The sequence below is a fragment of the Lutra lutra genome, chromosome 11 (assembly GCF_902655055.1).
Source record: "Lutra lutra chromosome 11, mLutLut1.2, whole genome shotgun sequence".
Classification (NCBI taxonomy): domain Eukaryota; kingdom Metazoa; phylum Chordata; class Mammalia; order Carnivora; family Mustelidae; genus Lutra; species Lutra lutra.
In genome coordinates this window covers 89,677,320-89,697,658 of record NC_062288.1, presented here as the reverse complement: position 1 = coordinate 89,697,658, position 20,339 = coordinate 89,677,320, and the positions used below count along the sequence as shown (strand labels likewise).

The 20,339-nt window shown below is 41.3% G+C and overlaps 1 protein-coding gene across 3 annotated transcripts in view; it reads right to left on the bottom strand.

Annotated features, from left to right (window-relative positions):
* Positions 1–20,339, bottom strand: part of EXOC4 (exocyst complex component 4) — a 755,957-nt gene that overhangs the window by 203,515 nt on the left and 532,103 nt on the right. For all 3 annotated transcript variants that reach the window (XM_047694109.1, XM_047694108.1, XM_047694110.1), the window contains exon 11: positions 10,397–10,616. In XM_047694109.1, the coding sequence (XP_047550065.1) occupies positions 10,397–10,616 (220 nt within the window). The remainder of the gene's footprint in view (positions 1–10,396; positions 10,617–20,339) is intronic.

Sequence of the window (20,339 nt, the reverse complement as noted above, 5' to 3'; positions counted from 1 at the left end):
AGATACAAGCTCTCCCCCATGGCTGCCGGGTCCGCAGGTATGAGGAATTTCGATTCCCTGCCTAACCAGAAGACCCCGTGAAATGGGGTCCCCCGTGAAATGGGGACCCCTCGTGATGGCATCAAGCAGGTGTTTAATCAAGATTTATCATTTAGTGTTATCTACAATTTCAACAGCAGAAATTACTCAACTGCATGTCCCAGTTGAGGGATCCGATTTAGCCCGCCTTACAGTGTCTAAAGGAACATGAACGAATGCAAGTTGGTGAGTACGACAGGATGCTCGAAAAGCCAGAGCAGGAACAATGGTTTTATTTGGATAGTTACTCTTGAAGGGTCAATGAACTTTCAAGATCAGATACTCTGCTTTCTCCCTCCTCATTTTCTCCCTAGAACAGCTTCGAGCCAGAGCTGCAACATTCAGACAGGGCAAAAGCGACTTTGGAGAAGAACGTCAAGTCCCCAGAAGCAACAGTTCTCTCTGTCTGTGCTCCTCTGCCTCCTACCAGTAATCCTGCCAGATCAGCAATTGTGCTGCTCCCAAGAATGATAACTACCATTTGCTTGGGCTGCTGAGCCAGCCTTTTCTCTCCTGGTATCTCTTGATGAGATGTTCTTCCTCTTCTCTAGCATTTAAGGAAAAGACGTGCATCAGAAGATGCCTTTGTTAGCGAGTAAAGTGAAATATACATCGGGCCGAGGATCTGAGCCACAGAGTGTTAATGTACGTCAGTCCCTGTCAGCAGACCTGTCCTAAGTCATTACCTTCTCTCCTACTTATCCATCAGGAGTGGGCAGAGGCAAGATCAAAGCAGACAGCAGCCAGTCAATGTCTCCAACGCCTCAGATGAACCCCGTTTCATAGAACAGCCCAAGTGACAACCGAGACGGCCAGCCGTGGGCCTATCTTGACTTAGAAAATAAATTCAGAATCATCATTTAAGACCCAGGGCTTATCCCTAGATGGATGTCACTCTGAAACAGCCTTGTGCTCACACAAGTTTCTTAGTACCGAGCAAAGCTGGTAAACAAGTGTCACCAACTGTAATTACGTTCTCATTCAGCAGTCCCTCGTGACTTCTCTACCCACATGGGTAAAGCCTTCCAGCTCGCTTTTTTTAAACTGACCTCATAACCCAGATATAATAAATTCTTGAAAAGTTGCATCTAAATTAAAAGCTGTTCCAAACACATTATGAGAGATGATAGATTGTTGAAGAAAACATTTGTAATTATAACTGACTCGTAAAAACAAACCTGGAAATCATTAATAATTCTTATACCATGCATAGGGCTGGTTGCAAAGATTTTCTACACACATACAAAAAAAAATATCTCCATTTTTAGCTGCTCTGGGTGCACACATGTGCGTTCTCTCTCTGTCTCTATTTCCCCCCTCTCCTTGCTTTGCAGGAAGCTATTTTTAGAAGTCTAGTTAAGGAGGAACTTTCTAAGAAAACCATCTGATCCAGAGATAAGACTATAAAGATATTTGTAAAAACTCAAGTTGACCACATTACGTGTCTGTTGTCTGTAAATAAAAATCACCTCCTGTTTGCTCACTTCAGTCTTTTTCCATCAATAGTTATGATGACAAATTCCCCTGTAGTATCATATCAACAAAGGCGGTACTTATAGATTACTCACAAGCATAAGCCCGTCCATTCAATGTTCTCTGACACTATTTAAAGGAAAGCCTTTAGAAACAGAGTACTTTCAGAAATTGAACAAAGCAATGACTTTCCCACTTAATTTATTTCTCTTTATGGTCAGATTTTTCTAAGATATTAAAAACCTGTGAATGACACCACAGTAAAGTGCTTAGGGAACGACTGGGAATTCACTTCGGAGATGGCTGAAGAATTAAAAATGACCAGGTCTGGTTAAGCTATGAAACAAATACAGCATAAAGTGCTAAATGCAGAATTTGGACAGTGAATGTGGGGGTGTTGACCACACAGTTTTTTCAGCCTTTTTAGGAAATTAAAATATTCATGATACACTGTGGAAAAAATATTGCCAGGTTCTTACACTGGCTGTCTAATCATGCATAAGGCACACTGTTGGGAAAAACTCGTGAAGTTTTTCACTTAATAGGAAACCTATTTCATTCCTGTAGGTTTTTTCTTAACACCATTCCCTTTAATGCTAACGGATTTTTCTGAAGGCAGTGATCAGGTGTGTGTGTGGACCAATAACAGGAAATTATGAACCACCAAGTCAAAACAGAGAGCCGTTCCCAGAGCTCCGCTGAATACATGAACCCGTATGGACTTTTCCCCTTGGTGTTATAGGGAAGCTTGAACATCCTCCACGCTTTATAGATGAGGGAAGGGAGGTGGTGCCAGAGAAGAGAAGTGGCTTGGGCTCGTCTAAGGTCACTGAGCTGACAAGGAGACTAGATCCACATTTTAGATGCTTTTCCCACATGCCATGATAAAATTTACATTAGTTATGTTCCCAGATGGCTATGAAGCATCACAACAAAAATTATAAAAATAGAATGTATTAAACTAGTAACAGAATTAATGCTACAAAACCAATATAGATATGACAATTTGAAGATACAAATGAACGTTCTAAGATTCTATAAGTCCCCACTAGTCATGAAAGATTTCATTTGCTCAGCTGTCTCAGAAGTGAACAGGTTGAGTGTTGAAAGCCACAGTGACAACATAAACAGCCAAAGACAAGAATAAAGGCATCTCTTTCTCCACCTTCTTGGCTAAAGCCTGATGCAGCTACTAGTGGTTGGTTATTTGAGGTCCCCACTTGTCATAAAGAGACCAAATAATATTGCGAATGAATAAAATTGCAAAATCCCAAGAAAATCAACACTACAAACTATGGTAAATTAGTATTTTTTCAGTCGAGACAGACACTGAAGAATCAGATTAGATCCTGATGCATTTTGGTTCTAAGGCTTATTTTAACACAGTGGGACCATCAGCACCACCTCTCAGAGCGTACACGGTGTGGGGGGGGGTCAACTGATCAGCTCTCTTTTCAACTAAATGATGTTTGTGACGACTTCCAGCAGACCTTAAATGGGACTAATCTATTTGCGCTAATAAAAGCTGAATCTATTCCATACCACAGAGTGGGAGGTAACAACTGGCCGTGATGCAAATACACTCAGAGCAGCATTCTTCTTATCAACATAATTTGATACGATGAAGATGCTATGTTCTTGCTTCTGGCTACACTTCCTTGGGAGACCAGCAAGAGGTTATCCCGGCTTTGGGCATCAGTGTAATTAGCTCTAGCAAGTCATTATACCATAGGCAGCTGTGACTACCAGCCTTCGGAGAAACCCACTGGTGGAGCGCCAGCCATCACGCAGCCTACTGCACACTGTCATTGGGAACCTTGCTGACACCAGAATCCAGAGCACCCCGGCCTGTTGTCTGAAAAACAATCCCTGTACACTGCTTCCCGTCAGAAGGTTTTCAAGGAACATATAGCAAATTAAATACACTGCATTCCATATAACTTGCTTCCAATGATCAGCTATAGTGGGGTGAACAGTGAACCCCCCAAATTCTACACAGAACCTCAGAATGGGATCTTACTTGAAAAGAGGGTCTTTGCAGATGATATCACAGTAAGGATGGAGATGGGATCAGGCTGGATTAAGGGTGGGCACTAAATTCAGTGAGGCTGTCTTTCTAAGACCCAGAAAAGAACACATGGAGACACAGGGAAGAAGGCGATGGAGGCACAGATCAGAGTTATGCTGTTAGAAGCCAAGAAATGCCAGACCCACCAGAAGCTGGAATAGGCAAAGGAGGGTCCTCCCCTAGGCCCACAGGAGGGAATGTGGCCCCTGGCTTCCAGAACTGTGACGGGACACGTTTCCGGTGCTTAAAGCCACCAAACTGTGGTCATTTGTTACGGTTGGTCTAGGAAACCAACACGCTAGCTTTCATGGCAGTAAACACCACGTGCTACTTCTGCTGCTGAAAACCAACCAGTGGACCACCTCCAGGAAAAAGAGAAGGAGGTTAAGTAGTATCACCACTTGCTGTCACGCTAGGGTGGGGGGAGGCAGGAAACAGAGGTTCCTGGGTGGGTGCTGGCGTACAAAGGACAGGAGCAGGGAAACACAAATTAGCGAGGAGGGGAGATGTGGGGGTTTCTGAAATCGAGACAGATGGCAGGCGTGGAGACGTCAGCAGGTCAGAAGTCTGTAACGGTGAGAGCACATCACACTACAATCCACACATATGTGACATGGGGAGGGAAGGAGCCACGTTTTACAAACAGGACTCTACCTAATCACTAGAAATAATTCCTGGGTTCCTATGACACCTGTTTTATTATTCTCGTTTCATGGAGGAGGAAAAGTAGGTACAGAGAAATGAACAATTTGGTCCTGGCCACCAAGTTATCAGATGAAATGGCTGTGATGTAAAATCATTTGTATCTGATTCCAAGGCTTATGTATCGAAGTTGGTGCAAAGTATCAAAGAGAACTCTCTATCACAGGCCTCACTGAATTCAAGAACGTCTCAACTGTAATTCTGTATACACTTCCTCTCAGGGCAATGATTGATCCTACGAAGTAGAAAGATCCAGACCAGTGGCCGTATCCATCAAAGTATCTTTCAGGACACTGATGCCCAGGCCCCACTCCTGATCAATTGAATCAAATCTCTGGGATGGGATCTAGGCAGACGCTGTTTTCCGAAAGCTCCCGGGCGGTTCAAATGGGCACCGCGGCTGAGAACCACTGCCCACTCCCACAGCTACGGAAGAGATGGGTGTCGCGTTAGTGGGCAACTCTGGCCATGTCACGTCTTGGAAGTAGTCTGACAAATCCTGGGGCAGTGAGGAAAATGAAAAAAAGGCTTTAAATGTTTCAAGAATGCCTACATCCTGACTTGCACAGCTTCTGTGTTTTTCCTCCAATGATGTGGGAATTCGAGCCTAGGCATTAGGAAAGCTGCCTCTTCTTCTCATCCCTGCACGAGCCAGAAAATTGTAGGCTCATCCTGTGTTTGGAAAGAACCCCGTAAAAATCAGCAATGTGCTAGACTAGGAAGCCGCTTCTGCTGTCACTGCAAATATTGTTTTTACAATTTCTGGGCCTGTAGGAAACAAAGCTGGATAGTTTGTTTTTTTTTTTTTTTTAAGTGACTTCTTTTGTTCACTGCAATGCTAAGAGCCCACAGCTTTAGATCCCATTTCCTAACCTCCAGCTGGGCATGGCGTTGTGATGGAGCACAGTACTTCCAAAACTTCAGTCTCTATCAAAATTACTGGGGGTGGGTGGGCTGGTTAGAACGAAGATTCCTGCAGGAACTTGCATTCCTCACCTGTTCAAGTGATGCAGATGCTGAGAGCCCATGGACCGCTCACTGGGGCAAAGGAGTGCTTCCCAAGCTCTAAACGTGCCTGGAAATCCCACGCCGATAGTGTACAAATGCAGAGCCTGACTCGGAGGACAGACCACTCTCTATGGAGCACGGGTGTAGCCTATTCCACTGGGGGTGGGGGAGACAGCTTTCCAGTTGGATGCCCATTCAACAGTTTGACAGGTAAAAGACAAAACCCCTGAGCATTAGCCTTCTAACTTCCCCACCCCTTTATGGACAAAGACACTAAAGAAGAAATGAATTAAACGACCTCCCCCAGAACTGAATGGGTGTTTCCTCATGTCTAAGGAAAGAAAACTGTGGAGACTCCTATAGATGCATAAAGTAACTGAAAGGATGTCCCTTTCAACAGACCGCTGCCATAGCTCCATGTGCAGAGTGCCAGGGTGCTCATTTCCTGCCTCCTAAGAGACTGCCTTAATTTGAATCAGGATGCTTCGCCTTCAACAGGTGGAAGCCATTTTGAAAAAAAAAGGGCCGGGAGCGGAGGTGGGGGTTGTGGGGGGAGGGTGGTGGGGGATGGCAACAGAAGAATCAGATAATAAGAACACAAGGTGTATTCAATTCTGCGTTCATGTGGATGCCATCAGAGGAATAAGTACTGTAACATTTTAATTTAAGGGTTGCCAACAGTCTGAAACCCACAAGCACGAATCGTGGGGGGACGACATGCACACACATGTCCTTGCTCGAAGGAAGCCCTCACTAATTCATTCACTTTCATTCACTCAGCCATTCATCCATGTATTAAATATTGAATACCTCCTCTACAGCAGACACTTCTAGGAGCTGAGGACTTGGGACACAAGCCCCTGCCAAAATTATTCAAGCGACTTCATCTGTTGGAAAGTGCCTTGGGCACCAAGGTGAGATGATTGCTTCTGTGCTTTCACTCCTTTCTCTCTGAGGCAATATCAGGGAGTAAGAAATTTAGGGCAGTGTGACCCTAACTGTGGTGAGAGCCCAGCCCAGGCCCCCCCACCCCATCTGTCATACATTGATACTTTTACAAAATACATCAGAAATTGATTAATAAAAAAATTTAAAACCACAAAGATATACAAAACACAAATTTCCCCGCCCCCCCTTTTTGGTTAGTTTCAACAGGCAATGTTAAATTCCTTTAAAAGGAGGGAGGGCATTTAATGCTTTCTCTCAAATTCTGTACCTCTCACAGCAGACTGGCAACAAATAGCTTGCAGACAAGCACACTCCTCGGGCTACATTTTGAGTAGAACTCATTTGGACACTGGACTCCAGGGTCAGGTTGCTTGAGTGTGAATTATAGTTCCAGTACTTGCTAGCTCTGTGACTGTGGGCATTTGATTTCATTCAGCAATTTCTCCGTTTCTTCCCCATCATAAGAACACCACCCTCACAAAGCTGTTGCCAATACACATAACCACAAGTCGACACGCAGTAAACAATCAGAATTGTGTCTGGCTCATAGTACATGCTACCAAAAGTGTTAGCTGCTATCATTACTACTATCTACTACTCGGAATACAACTGTTACTATTACCACTATCTGTACAACGCGTGTACCATTTGGGGCTGATAGCGGCACAGCTGATTCACCTATAGGATGGCGTCTCTCATCTCCTTTCTATTCACTTCCTTCCCTTCTGTGAGTTCTGTGCCTGGATGGTGAAATTACGGATTGGAAAGCACATTATCACCCACGGAAATGCCCCCTTGTAAGAGATTATCTATACTGCCCAGATGCCATTTCTGAGAGGTAAGGACAGATCATCCTGGGGTCCCTCCATCCACGCATCACCAAACAGATGAAAGCAGCGATGAGACAGCTGTCCTCCCACCCCCCCAACCCCCCCACCATGGAGAACCCCATTGTGCTGATGCTGTGTGACGCTGGGAACTGCCTTAGGGCAAAGGTGCAGTCGGAGACCCAACGGACAGTCTAGCAGCGGGAATGACTTCAAAGGACATTTTTTTAAACCTCAAGTAATTGACTACTTTGCCCACCTGCATCTTTTACACATATGTGAGTTTCTCCAAACTCCTTTCTCAACAGTTGTTTTGGATTCTCAGCAGAAATTTTTGAGAATTGTTTATTTTTTTTCTTCAGCTTAGTCACTACAATTAGCTGGGCATAAAAATGTTACAGTGACATTTAAGGAACATTGAAACTTGACCATGGAAAATTCTGTTTGAAAACAACTTACAAAGATTAAAAAGCAAGAGAATGTCTCAAGATGCGAGAGGAAAATAACCATCTCATTACTTTTTTGATCTCATTACTCTGAGGATATTAAATTTATTGATATGGGCTAACTAATTTACATTCTCAGAAAATAAAATTTTTATGAAGAAAGAAAGGGAAACAAAATAAATAAGAAAGCAGGTGTTTTGGTTGTGACAACACATTTGGGGATTAATAAATTGAATGACCTTACTTTAAAGATTTACTTACTTACACAGAACTCTATCTTGACTCAGTCAAGGAGAAGACAGGTGAAGTCAGAGTTCTCATCTATCCCTCAGAATGGAATAATCAATTTAGAAAACAAGAAGCATAGTAACACTATGGCTGGTGACGAGGCTGGGAGTGACTTAGTAAGATGGCAGTAGGCTGCCCTAAGGTGTCATTGAGCTGGCAAAGTGTGGCCCTGAGATGGTCCAGATTATAGTCAACTGGTTCTGAGTTTTAAAGTGTTTTTGCTACTCAAGCTGAAAATGATCATGTACAATAAGCCAGCATCTTTAATATGCCGATATGCTCTGTAGTTCATTGTTGCCTTTGTTTTCTTAGGAATTCAGTACACTAAGCATATTAAAGTTGCTCTGCACAGCAGGGAGCGTGACACTGCGGGGACAGAAATACTGAAAGCTTTTTCTGAATGAGAGGAAGTTAATGATATGGTCAGACCAAAGCTAGATACAAAAAAGGTTTGTCACTCTCTATTTCTGGTCTTCCCGTGCTGACTCTGTAGTTATTTCTAACTCTCAGAACTTATCCACTGTGTCTATCCAACCAACCACCCATCCCTCCATCCTTCTATCCATCTCTCCAAGTCTGTACACATTCCTTCAATAAATTATATATTGAACACCTTCCTGCTGTCTTGTGCTGTACTATGCTTTCGGAACTTACATTCTATTGGGAAAAGACAGATAATAAATAAGTTAGAAAATCGATGAACTAATAAATATGGTGGTTGTGTAAAGATGAAAGAAGAATCAAAGTGTTCAAATAGTGACTGGGGAGATTTATTCAGGATCTGGAGAAAAAGAAGAGAATTCTATGCAGAGGATTCACATGAGGAAACATTAATGCAGAGACAGAATTACAGAGGTATGGGCAGATTGAAAGAAACAACGAGGGATGGGTAAGGCACCCAGAGACTAGCAAGCGCGGAAAGCTGTCGTCAAGGGGCGAGGGGAAGAAATGACGTTACCAGAGCCCCGTCAGGCCTGGAGCTATGGAGCAGGTGTCACCTGGCGGCACGTCTGGTTACGGAGGGATGTAGGCACAGCCAGAACAATGATCCAAAGTAGAGAGGAAGGACATGAGAAACAGCCCTAATCTCTTTCTTCTCTTACCTCTCTGCCCGTCTGCCGCTGTTGGCAGAACCAGATTTTAAGCTACGTGGCAAGGGAACTTTGGTGATACAGTCCAGGGAGTTCAGCTTCAGTGCTGGACTGGATTGGGGTGTCGGAGGGAGGGAAGAATGCAGAATAATCCTACTTAGGTAGGATAGTCAGGAAAAGCTGCCAGAGAGAGAGTGGGGTGGGCAGAGAGAGGGGATGCCATCTGAACTGAGTCTCAGAGAAGAAGGTCCCAGACACGCAAAGAGCCAGAGTTAGAGTAATCCAGTGGAGGGACCAGTGAGCGCATGCCTTTGCCGGTCTCCCTTCCCCATACCCCGCACTCAGTACAGATCCCTCACAAGGAATGTAGCTCAGACAGAGCCAGATGATCCAAACGAGCCCTTTCCTACGTGTGATGCTATTACTCAAGTTCTGGGAGAGGCGAATGCCTCTATACCCGTTTCTCAACACCACAGAAGAGTTTGCTCATAAAAAAAACACTTGTAACTAGAGCACTTGTCTATGAAAAGTCTAGGATTTATATTAACTCTAAGGTATAAAGAAGGAAAAACCAAGGAATACACATATAAAGGCAGGTAAGGGCAAGCAACTAAAGAAGAACTCTTTTCCATTTGCACAACTTTTCTTTGAAGAGCTCAAGCCTTCCGTGCTTTGAGATAATCTCGGATCATGCAACTTCTGTAAAAATATGCTATTGCATCCATCATTCTCCCAAAGGAAGAAACACTATAAAGATACAATCACAGTGTAATAATAGTTAATGTACCTATAAAATTTAAACTCATACTCATGTTCTTTTAGTTTTAGATTTATCTTCAAGTCACTGGCTAAAATGGATATAAAATAAATACCTCAAGCCTATAAATCCAAGTATCTACTAAAAATTGCTTCATTTCTGTTGCCTGGAAACCATTTCTTTATATAATCGAAGTAAAATTTTCAGTATTAATGAGCTCTTGAATTAAATGATCTGACTTCTAAAGGCCAGTTTGCTGGGAGGTTCAAATTCACTGTGAGCTGGCTGAGTTCTTAACAGTAAGTCTGCTCTAAAGTGGTACTACAAGGGTTTTCTTATTTGTAGTTGAGGTTCGGCACAATAACTTCCTTCCTTGACATCCTTCATTCGCCTGGTACATTCACCAGTGGAAAAAGAATTCCCTTCAGGGACAAGTTCCAGGCAAATAATGAGGAGTTGCCTGCATGTCAATGAGACTCATCACCTTCCATATGCAAAGCCAACCATTTTTTTCTTAAAGATCTGAAGGAATTTCCATTATCTCTACGTTAGCTCTAAATTTCCCCAGTGCCGGTTTAATTTATTTCTTCTTGTTTTGTCTCTGATGAATATGGAAACAGATGGTAATTCTCTTTCTTTCTGTAATTTGTGTCTCTTGCCAAGTTAATGAAACTGCTGACAAAAACAGTAAGGTCAAAGTGTATTCTTACCTGTAGGAGAGGCCGCTGTACCCCCATCACCTTCATGGTGTCTGCATTAGCTAGGATCTTCAAAGGGTCAGACGTTTTGGTGACTCCTTCGATCTCCTTGTTGATCTCTGCCAAGACCTGATTGAGGAAGATGTTTTTGATGTACACGGTGAGAAAGTCTCGAAGAGGGCACTGTTTGGCTGGGCCAAGTCCCAAGGCATGCTCGATCTCTTGAATAAATCTGGAGGACAAGAGAAGAAAACAGCTGTCAAGTATATCAGAAGAAAACTTCTGGAAATATCACAAAACACATATGGGTATTTCTATCTTTGGCCTCTCTTTCCATGGAGAGATGAGGGGAGATTCCCAGAATTCTTAACGAGAACAGGTCATCACTTTATTATTTGTTTCAATATTAGTTGTTTTTGCTTTCCTAAGTTATTTCGCTAATTGAATAAAAATAGGACAAAACAGAAAACACAAATTCTAAACTCAGGGGGAAAAAGGGAGACATCAAAAGATATTTGTATTAATTCAATAAGGAAATAAGAATACAATAAGTGAAGAGAGGCATGATGAACAGTAAACAAACTAAAGGGCAAATTTAAAAGCACACCCCCAGGGGTGCCTGGGTGGGTCAGTGGGTTAAAGCCTCTGCCTTCGGCTCAGGTCATGATCCCAGAGTCCTGGAATCGAGCCCCGCATCAGGCTCTCTGCTCAGAGGGAGCCTGCTTCCTCCTCTCTCTCTGCCTGCTTCTCTGCCTACTTGTGATCTCTGTCAAATAAATAAATAAAATCTTTAAAAAAATAAAATAAGGGGCGCCTGGGTGGCTCAGTGGGTTAAGCCGCTGCCTTCAGCTCAGGTCATGATCCCAGGTCCTGGGTTCAAGCCCCACATCGGGCATTCTGCTCAGCAGGGAGCCTGCTTCCTCCTCTCTCTCTGCCTGCCTCTCTGCCTACTTGTGATTTCTCTTTGTCAAATAAATAAATAAAATCTTTAAAAAAAAAATAAATAAAATAAAAGCACACCCCCAAATACTGCATATTTCTCCCTGAGATCTTTATATGTATAGACAGAATGTTCCAAAAAAGGGGAGATTTGCACTTCCCTGATGATTAGTGATGTTGAGCATCTTTTCATGTGTGTGTTGGTCATCTGTAAATCTTTGTAGAAATGTTTATTAAGGTCTTCTGCCCATTTTATAGGTTTATTTGTTTTGGTTGAGTTGTAGAAGTTCTTTATGTATTTTGGATACTAACCCTTCATTGGATATGTCCCTTGCAAACATCTTCTCCCATTCAGTAGGATGTTTGTTTTCTTAATGGTTTCCTTTGCTGTGCAAAAGCTTTTTATTTTGATATAACCCCAACAGTTTAGTTTTGCTTTTGTTTCCCTTGCCTCAGCAGACATATCTAGAAAAATGTTGCTATGGCCAATGTCAGAGAAATTACTGTGTTCTCTTCTAGGATTTTTATGGTTTCAGGGCTCACAAATAGGTCTTTAATACATTTTGAGTTTATTTTTGTGTATGGTGTTAGAAAGAGTCCAGTTTCATTCTTTTACATGAAACCACAAGGAGATAATCACCTCACACCTGTTAGAATGGCCAGAATCAAGAAGAAAAGAAACAATAAGTGTTGGCAAAGACGTGAAGAAAAAGGAACACTTGTGTACTGCTGGTGGGAATGTAAACTGTACAGCCACTCTAGAAAACAGTGTGGGGTTTCCTCACAAAATTCAAAATAGTGAAGCCATATGATCAGTAATGCCCCTCCTGGGTATTTACCCAGGGAAAACAAAAACACTAACTCAAAAATATATACACACGCCTATGTTTAATGCAGCATTACTTGTAACAGTGAAGACATGGAAGCAGCCCAAGTGTCCATCAATAGATGAATGGGTAAAGAAAATGTGGTATATATATGCAAGGGAATATTTTAAAAAGATTTTATGTATTTATTTGAGAGAGAGCGTGAGGGGAGCATAACCAGGGAGGGAGGGTCTGGGGGAGAGGCAGAAGCAGGCTCCCTGCTCAGCAGGGTTCAATCCCAGAACCCCAAGATCATGACTTGAGCCGAAGACAGATGCTTAACCAACTGAGCCCCCCAGACACCCATAGATATATACACAATGGAATATTACACAGGCATTAAAGGAGAATGAGATCATGCCATGTGAGACAACATGCATGGACCTAGAAGGTATTACACTGAGTGAAATAAGTCAGACTGAGAATGACAAATACCATATGATCTGCTCATAAATGGAATCTAAAAAAGGTGAGTAAACAAACAGAAAGCAGAATCGGGACTGTAAATACAGAAAACAAGCTGATAGTTGTGGGGGTGGGGGAAGTAGTGGGAGGCGGGCAACCAGGGTGAGGTGCAAAATAAGCCAAGGGAGAGGGAAATATAGGCCTCCAGTTATGGAATGAGTAAGTCACAGGAATAAAAAGCAGAGTGTAAGGAATACAGTCAATGACATCGTAATAGTGATATAATGGCACAGATGGTAGCTACTCTTGCAGTGAGCACAGTCTAATGTATAAACTTGTCAAATGGCTAAGTTGTACACCTGAAACTAATGCAACATTTGTGACAACTATACTCAAATTTAAAAAAAAAAAAGGGCGGAGGGGAGAGAGAGAATAAATGATAACTCTTCTAATTCATGATGATAAATTGGGAGGTAAAGAAAGAGAATGGGAAGGAAGGTGGGGAAAAAGAAGAATTTCAACCTTATTTGTAATGACCGGGAAAACTTAAAGCACAGGGAACAGAATGTTAGGAACTGTCCAAACTCACAGATGAGGACGCAGATGTTTGTTACATTCTTCTTTGTACTTTTTCTTCCTGCTTTATGTGGTTTTGCTATACACAGATTTAAGTTACTGCCTCTTAGTTACACCAGTCCCCCTGGAACAAGGTTTAAATTCCAGTTACTACATATGTTAACTGTGAGTAATGGCAATGGCATAAGATGAAAACTTTGCTGCTACCTCTCCAGTCCAGAAATTATGTAAATTACTGAAGTTCAGCATGATCAGCGGATCAATCATGTCACTTCTTTTAGAGTCTGACAATGATTGATAACTGCACATCTGTTACTTGGTTCATGTTCAGGCAGCAAAGCGTGTAGTTGTGTTGTCTCCCTGACTCCCAGTGATAAGCCCACATGGCATTTTGCAAAAATGGTAATTTAAAGAGGGAACTGGCCAAAAGGAATAGAAATACAGACAAAAACAAACTAACAGTGATAACACTGGGAGTGAAATTTGAATGGAATGTAAGTGGATTTATAGAAGAAACAGCTGGGAATGTTGACACTGCCCCCGCTTTAAGAGGCGAACCCAATCAGAGGGAAGGTGAACTTATCTACCTCACCAAGGAAAGTCTTTGTGGTGAAAGGGATGAAGGCATCCCAGGGGAAGTGAGGGAGCCCAAATTGTACCCTAAGGGAACACCTGAAGATATTTCATAAAACTGAAAAGCAAAGAATAAAATGCTGGCAGGTCCAGACTTAAAGCAAGTATGACATTTCATCAATACCTAGAAAAGACGCTCGCTGTGTATTGTCAAGTACATGACAAAAAGAAGGCAGCAAGCACTGGTCAAACTACACTGACCAAGATTTTAACAAAACGCTTTACTTCCTAACGTTTCTAATGTCACAGAGTGCTAAGTACATATTAGTTTTCTAAGTTTTTCATTTTTTGACGTATTTATAATGGACAGCAAGGGAGTTTTTCAAGTTTTGGCAAAAAGTTTCTGAAGTCAAGAAACAATTGTGGTTATCTCCAGTAATTAACATTGTTTTGCACAGTGATTTTTACTTTTCCACAATGCTAAGCAAAGTATGGACTGTGTTGTATTTTAAATTTTCTTTGAAAAAAATGGAGATGGAAAATGAAATGAAATCAAGTCAAATGAAATAAAGACAAAAACTGAATGATTAACTGGGAAGATATATTTGCAATTTCTATCATAGATGAGTTAGGAAAAAAAACCCAAACAATTTAGTCGAAAAAATGATCAAAGAACAAGAAAAGACAATTTATAGTAAAGGGAATACAATGGCCATTAAACATAAGAAAAAATTCTTAACTTTGTTCCTAATGAAAAAAATGAAAAGTAAACTATACTGAGATGCCATTTTTTATATCCATGCATTGAGCAGATAACAAAAACTTGAAAAACATAGTCTTTTGGCGTATGTGTGGGAAGAGGCATTGTCATGCATTGTTGATTGGAATGAGAAATGGTAGGACCCTTATGAAGAGCAAGTCGGCATCATCATTTAAAATTACAAATGCATTTCCTTTTGACCCAGAAACCCCACTTGTGGGAAATTTTTCTGACAACTCTAGTTAAATATGATTACACAGATCAGTGTAGCATTGTTTTTACAGCAAAAGACAAAACAACTAAAAAAAATCCATCATGTAGGGATTAATCAAAGCAACTGTGGTGTTATCTATACACTGGAATACTGTGCCAACCTCAACCCCCAAATGCGGAAGCTTTTGACGCACTGTGAACAGATCTCCACGACAAATTGTTCAGCGAGAAAAGAGAGTTGCAGATCAATGTGTATTTTAGTAGTACTCCGCACACTAGCCTTTCTGTAGAAGTTATGCATCCTCATTTGTTTCTTTTTCTTTTTTTTTTAAAGATTTTATTTATTTATTTGACAGAGATCACAAGTAGGCAGAGAGGCAGGCAGAGGGGAGTGGGGAAGCAGGCTCCTTGCCAAGCAGAGAACCCAATGCGGGGCTCGATCCCAGGACTCTGGGATGATGACCAGAGCTGAACGCAGAGGCTTTAACCCACTGAGCCACCCAGGTGCCCCTGTTTATTTTCTTATAAAGACAGCCTGGGAAGACTCACAAAAAAACTAATCAAAGGGAGTTCCTGCAGGAAGCAGGGATGAGGTGGGGTCTAGAAGAGAAGTGGGAGTTAGACTTGTCGATTACAACTTTAACGCGATCATCTTCGATTTTTTTTAAAGGTCAAATTGGCTTTATTCAACAATTTATGAATCAGACAGTATCCCAGCTAGCAAACAGAAAAGAGCTCTTAGAATCATGGGATTTTTAAAGACTGTGAATATATCAGCTACTCAAATAACATTAAATTAGAAAATATAAAGAATTACCTATACATACCAAAGAATGTATTTCATAAATTGCTTTCTAATTAGAGCACATTTAAAGTTTGGTGTATAAATGTTCTTTAAGTTTAGCTGTTTGACCTAATAAAGAGTTTCCTTTACTTAATAAATAAATACATCATGCTTAATCTTGCATATCAGCACTTAACATTCCATTAATCTTTGGGTGTGTGTGTGCGTGTGTATGCACGCGCGCGTGTGCACACCTGGGAGGATGGAGGGAAGGGAGGGTTTATATGTATAGTAGTATCCCAATGAGAAAGTAAGCCAAAGAATGGAGGAAAGAAAGCAGACATTGAAAAGCCAAGAGAAACCTCAATGAGGTTTCTTAATTGACTTTATCAACAAGGAAAGGGAGTAAAGGCATGACCACCACACAAGATATAATAAATCTTTAAGAAGGGAGTGAGCGGAAGAAGGTGGGGAAAAATGAAGAAATAAATGTGGACAGTTAACCATAATTTAAAAATCTCCAAATCCCACATCCTGCAACTTTGACCCCTTCTGACTCCTCAAACCCTCAGAGAAATTTCCCCGACCCCAGGTGTATCTTTTCCCTTTGGTCTGCCTCTAAAAGAAAACCACTGTTTTTAATTTTATTATGAGCAACCACACCAAAGACGTTTTCATTTTATAATTTTCTAGTATTATGGACTCAATCATCAGAATCCCTCCTAGCTCTTTTCAAAAAGAGTTTTCTGAGGACTTCCTACATTTTCAAAATCATTATCATTTGTTAAAGACATATTTTTACTAGTTAACCTGCTCCTAAACAGTGGCAGAAGGCTCTAAATTATCCATATTTTCCTTTTTTTCTAGTCCTTTGTTTGCCTTTGGTGTCCCCAAAATATGAAACCGTGCTGAGCAGCGCCAATGGAGGGGCGGGGCTCCCATCACTTTCAGCTGCATGACTTCTTCCCAATACAAACCTCTTATTCCCGACAGCACGCGCATTAGTCTAGAAGGACATATCCAGGTTGATGTTGTCATCTCTAACTCAAGGGGACCCATGCAACATGTGCCCAAATCCGCATTCAGACCTGTGCACGCCCCTCACTGTGCAGAAAACATGAAATGTGCACGAGAGAAGGAAAGAAAGAAAGAACATGGCTGTCTGATCAGCCCGTTTTTATTCTCATTAAAAAGGGGGAGTAAATATATGAAATGGGCAAACAGCTCTTTCTTGGGCAAGAAGGACACAGAAGACAGACTCTCCTAAACAGCCAGAAGGTAAATGAGACTTGCCGTTACTGCAGAGAGGAAGAACAGAGGGGAGTGGAAAGGCCACAGCAGAACGCTTAGAGTGGGTATTCCTGAGGCTGAATCGTGACTCCACAGTGTTGGGTGGGTTATCTAGCCTCTCTTGACCTTTCTGCTATATTGTGTAAATGGATCTGATAATACAGACGATTGTTTTGATGACTCAAGGAGGAAAATAAAAGTTAAGAACTCAGCACAGAGGTTGGCACATAGGAAATGCTGGGTAAATCGTAGTGACTATTATTGTGATTACTATCAGGATATTAACCTCAATGAGGCTGGAGAGTAGAGGTAAGTGGAACATATTTTATGATTTTTTTTTCACCTTCCTCCTGCCTTTTCCTGTTTGCCCATAATTGGCAATTTGGACCACTAGATTAATACCTTATTTCAGGAACAAATTGATAGAGGAAAGACCAAAGCCCCAGGTGGCTGGGGTCAAATGTAAATTATTCACTTCTATATCCTCAGAGCTTAGTACTACTTACTCTATGGCTAGCACATAGTAGGCTCTCAGGAAATATTTGGTAAAGGGAGTAGAGTGAATAAAATTAACAGGTCTTTTAATTTCAACCTGTGGTTCCTGAAACTAAGGTACGACCTCTGTGACAAATACAGCCTTCCTCCCAAGAATTGGGACTAGAGGTCCAAATAAAATATTTAAAAAAGAAAGCACCTCAATGTTAACAGTTGCCTTTTACTGAAAGAATGTTCTTGAGTCCTTGACCATATACCCAGCATTGTTTTTTTACTCAGTACAATCTGGTTATTCACACGACTTTATATTCTGTTCTTTTGCAGAGTATTATAGACTTATTCCATCCCACTAATGAACACAAGATTATTCAACCAAACATCTATTAGGGAATATTAATGCTGCCCTATGGCTTTATTATAGATAATCTTACAGGGAACATCTTCATTTTGTTACTTGAATTATTCCCCCAAGTTATCAGGAGTCACTCCTCATCATTTTTCATGGGCGACTCAACATTTTATTCCCCCCCCCCCCCCCGATTGCCACAATGTACTGCATGGCTCCTTTTACCTAGTAAGTACTTGAAAACTGATCTGTTGAATGGGAGATAGGAGAGAGAGTGTCAACGGTGCGGAGGCAAATCATCAAAAAGCTCAGTTTTTCCAACAATGCTCCTAATCAGCTCTATGGAAGTAAGAAAGCACTGAATTTTTAACAGCAAAAAGAATCTCATTAGGAAAGAAAACACTTCACTTCAAAGTTAAGATGGAACACAGATGGAACCCTGTCAGAAGGATATTATCTAATCTGGTGAAGTGCTTTCCCACTAGGGATTCCCAACCTGTGAAAGATGAGAAGGCAAACAAAAGCCCAGGTACGCTGGTGTGTATGGAAAGGAGGAGAAGGAGACCAAAGAAAAGAAGCTACGTGATGCCATGCCAAAAGAAGCTACGTGAAACTACGTAGGATTTTGAGGACCTTTATTCAGATCAGCCTCCGAAACCCAAGGTTGTAAAGCAAGATAAAACAAAAAACACATGAAAGTAGGCAACAGATTCTCATGGCACTTGGATGTCTAAAGCATGGATCTCATTTCCCAAATTCTAATATTGCTATTCGTAAATATTTAACCAAATGTTTTGCTTTCAGAATGCCACCAACTAGGGGGCCTCCTAAAATATGTCCATAGTCAGGACCTGTATTTTAAACTTGTTCTTTCTTACAGCAAGTGCGTAGCCTTTGGAATACATATGGAAGGACACTACCCATATGTGACCTGGTATTTTCAATATTTTTATCTTGATTTGATTTCTATCCAGGGAAATCGTAAACTAATTAAAAATTTCACTCAAGCTTCCCAAGCTCTGTGAATAGCTCACCCTCCTCACTGCAAATTCTGTTTCACTGTAAAGCTCCATTTCTTCCATTTTATCTCAGCCCAGAATTACGGCTGCCATGAGCTGGAAATACCCTTGAACATGAAGGGCCTATATTATATTTCAGAAGCTGCAATGTGAGCAATGATACTTTTTCATTTGAATAAGAGTAGTTACTCACAGTAAATACGTATTCCTAACATTCACACCCTAGAGAGTTTTTTTTAATTCTATGGCGAACATTAGCAGCAATGGAACAAGCTGATATGTACCTCCTGATAAGAGAGAGAACAGCACAGCATCACTTCTCTGATATTTTTGCCAAAAATGCATAACTTGAACCCCATCAAGGGGAAACATCATCTTTCCATAAAATCAAAACACAAAATCAGAGGTGCAGATTTCAGAAAATTCATATTCCTCTGGCTTTAGGAGCACAGGAAATTCTCTCATGAACTATGTTAGTTTATCGCTCATTATATTTTTAGTATGTACATTTGTATATACTCTGTATCATACAAGATACAATATATTAATTCTTTTCACTTTGATACTTCCTAACTTTGCTGTATATTATCACATATATGTCCTGGTATTTTCGGCTGTATAACGCACATAAAACATTCGTCTGAAAGGCTTGAGGTTTTTTCTCCTGATCCCACATATTGGAACCAGTAGAAATGTGTAGAGGGACTTCTCCCTCTGACCACCTACATTCTTCAGCATCTCTCAGAATTATTGGTTCTACTAGTGTACCTTCCAAGCTAGACTCTCTACAGAGTTGCACCACGAAGCTCTGACTCTTCTTCCACTACAAAATAGCTTTAAAACCATTTTTTAAAAATCTGAGCTGTCTTCTTCCCTTCATTTTAGTCCCAGGTGTCTATGTAAAAAGTTGCATATTTGCAGTTCTGCAGAAGCTCTGCTAAGCTAGTCAAGCATACTCAAAGGTAAGTCCCCACGGTATCATGCTTCTGGTGCAATACTCCACTATCACAATTCATCACATCACATGATGCAGATATTTACAAATGCATACATTAAAAACTTAGTTAGCAATCAACAGTGAGGCATGGTTCATGACAGTGACATGGAATGAGTTACTTGTGCTTTCAAAGCCCAGAATTTGGAACTTGAATTTTTTGCACCTTTGATTTTGTGTCTTGGTTTTATGGCACCAATGCAAACAAAAGCATCAACAACAACCCTATCGCATAAATAACACAGGCATTACAAAGAGAAAATTTAAAAAAAAAAAAAAAAAAACACTACAGATTCCCCCCCACCCCATCAGGTAAATAGAAAGAATCTTGGGACACACAGAGAATGGAATACTGAGGGCCAACCCCCACCGATAACAGAGGCCTACGTAATGATGACACTGTTCTGCACTGGACTCTAATTGAAATAGTAGACTTTTACGAGACCACAGTACACAAAATCCCTGCCATGCATGATTTGTATGAAAAAGAGCAGTGGATAACCCGTAATGAAACCCATTCCCAGGCATGAGCCTATCCTTGCACAAACAACTGTACCCGGATGGACGGAGTACTGAGGTAAATGGGCCTCTGGAATCCAACCCAAGTGAGGCCACGCAAAAGGCTGGAAACAGCTCAGTGCACACAAAGAAGCTGCGTGGCAAGATTGGCTCCTTTAGGACATATTTCTTACGTG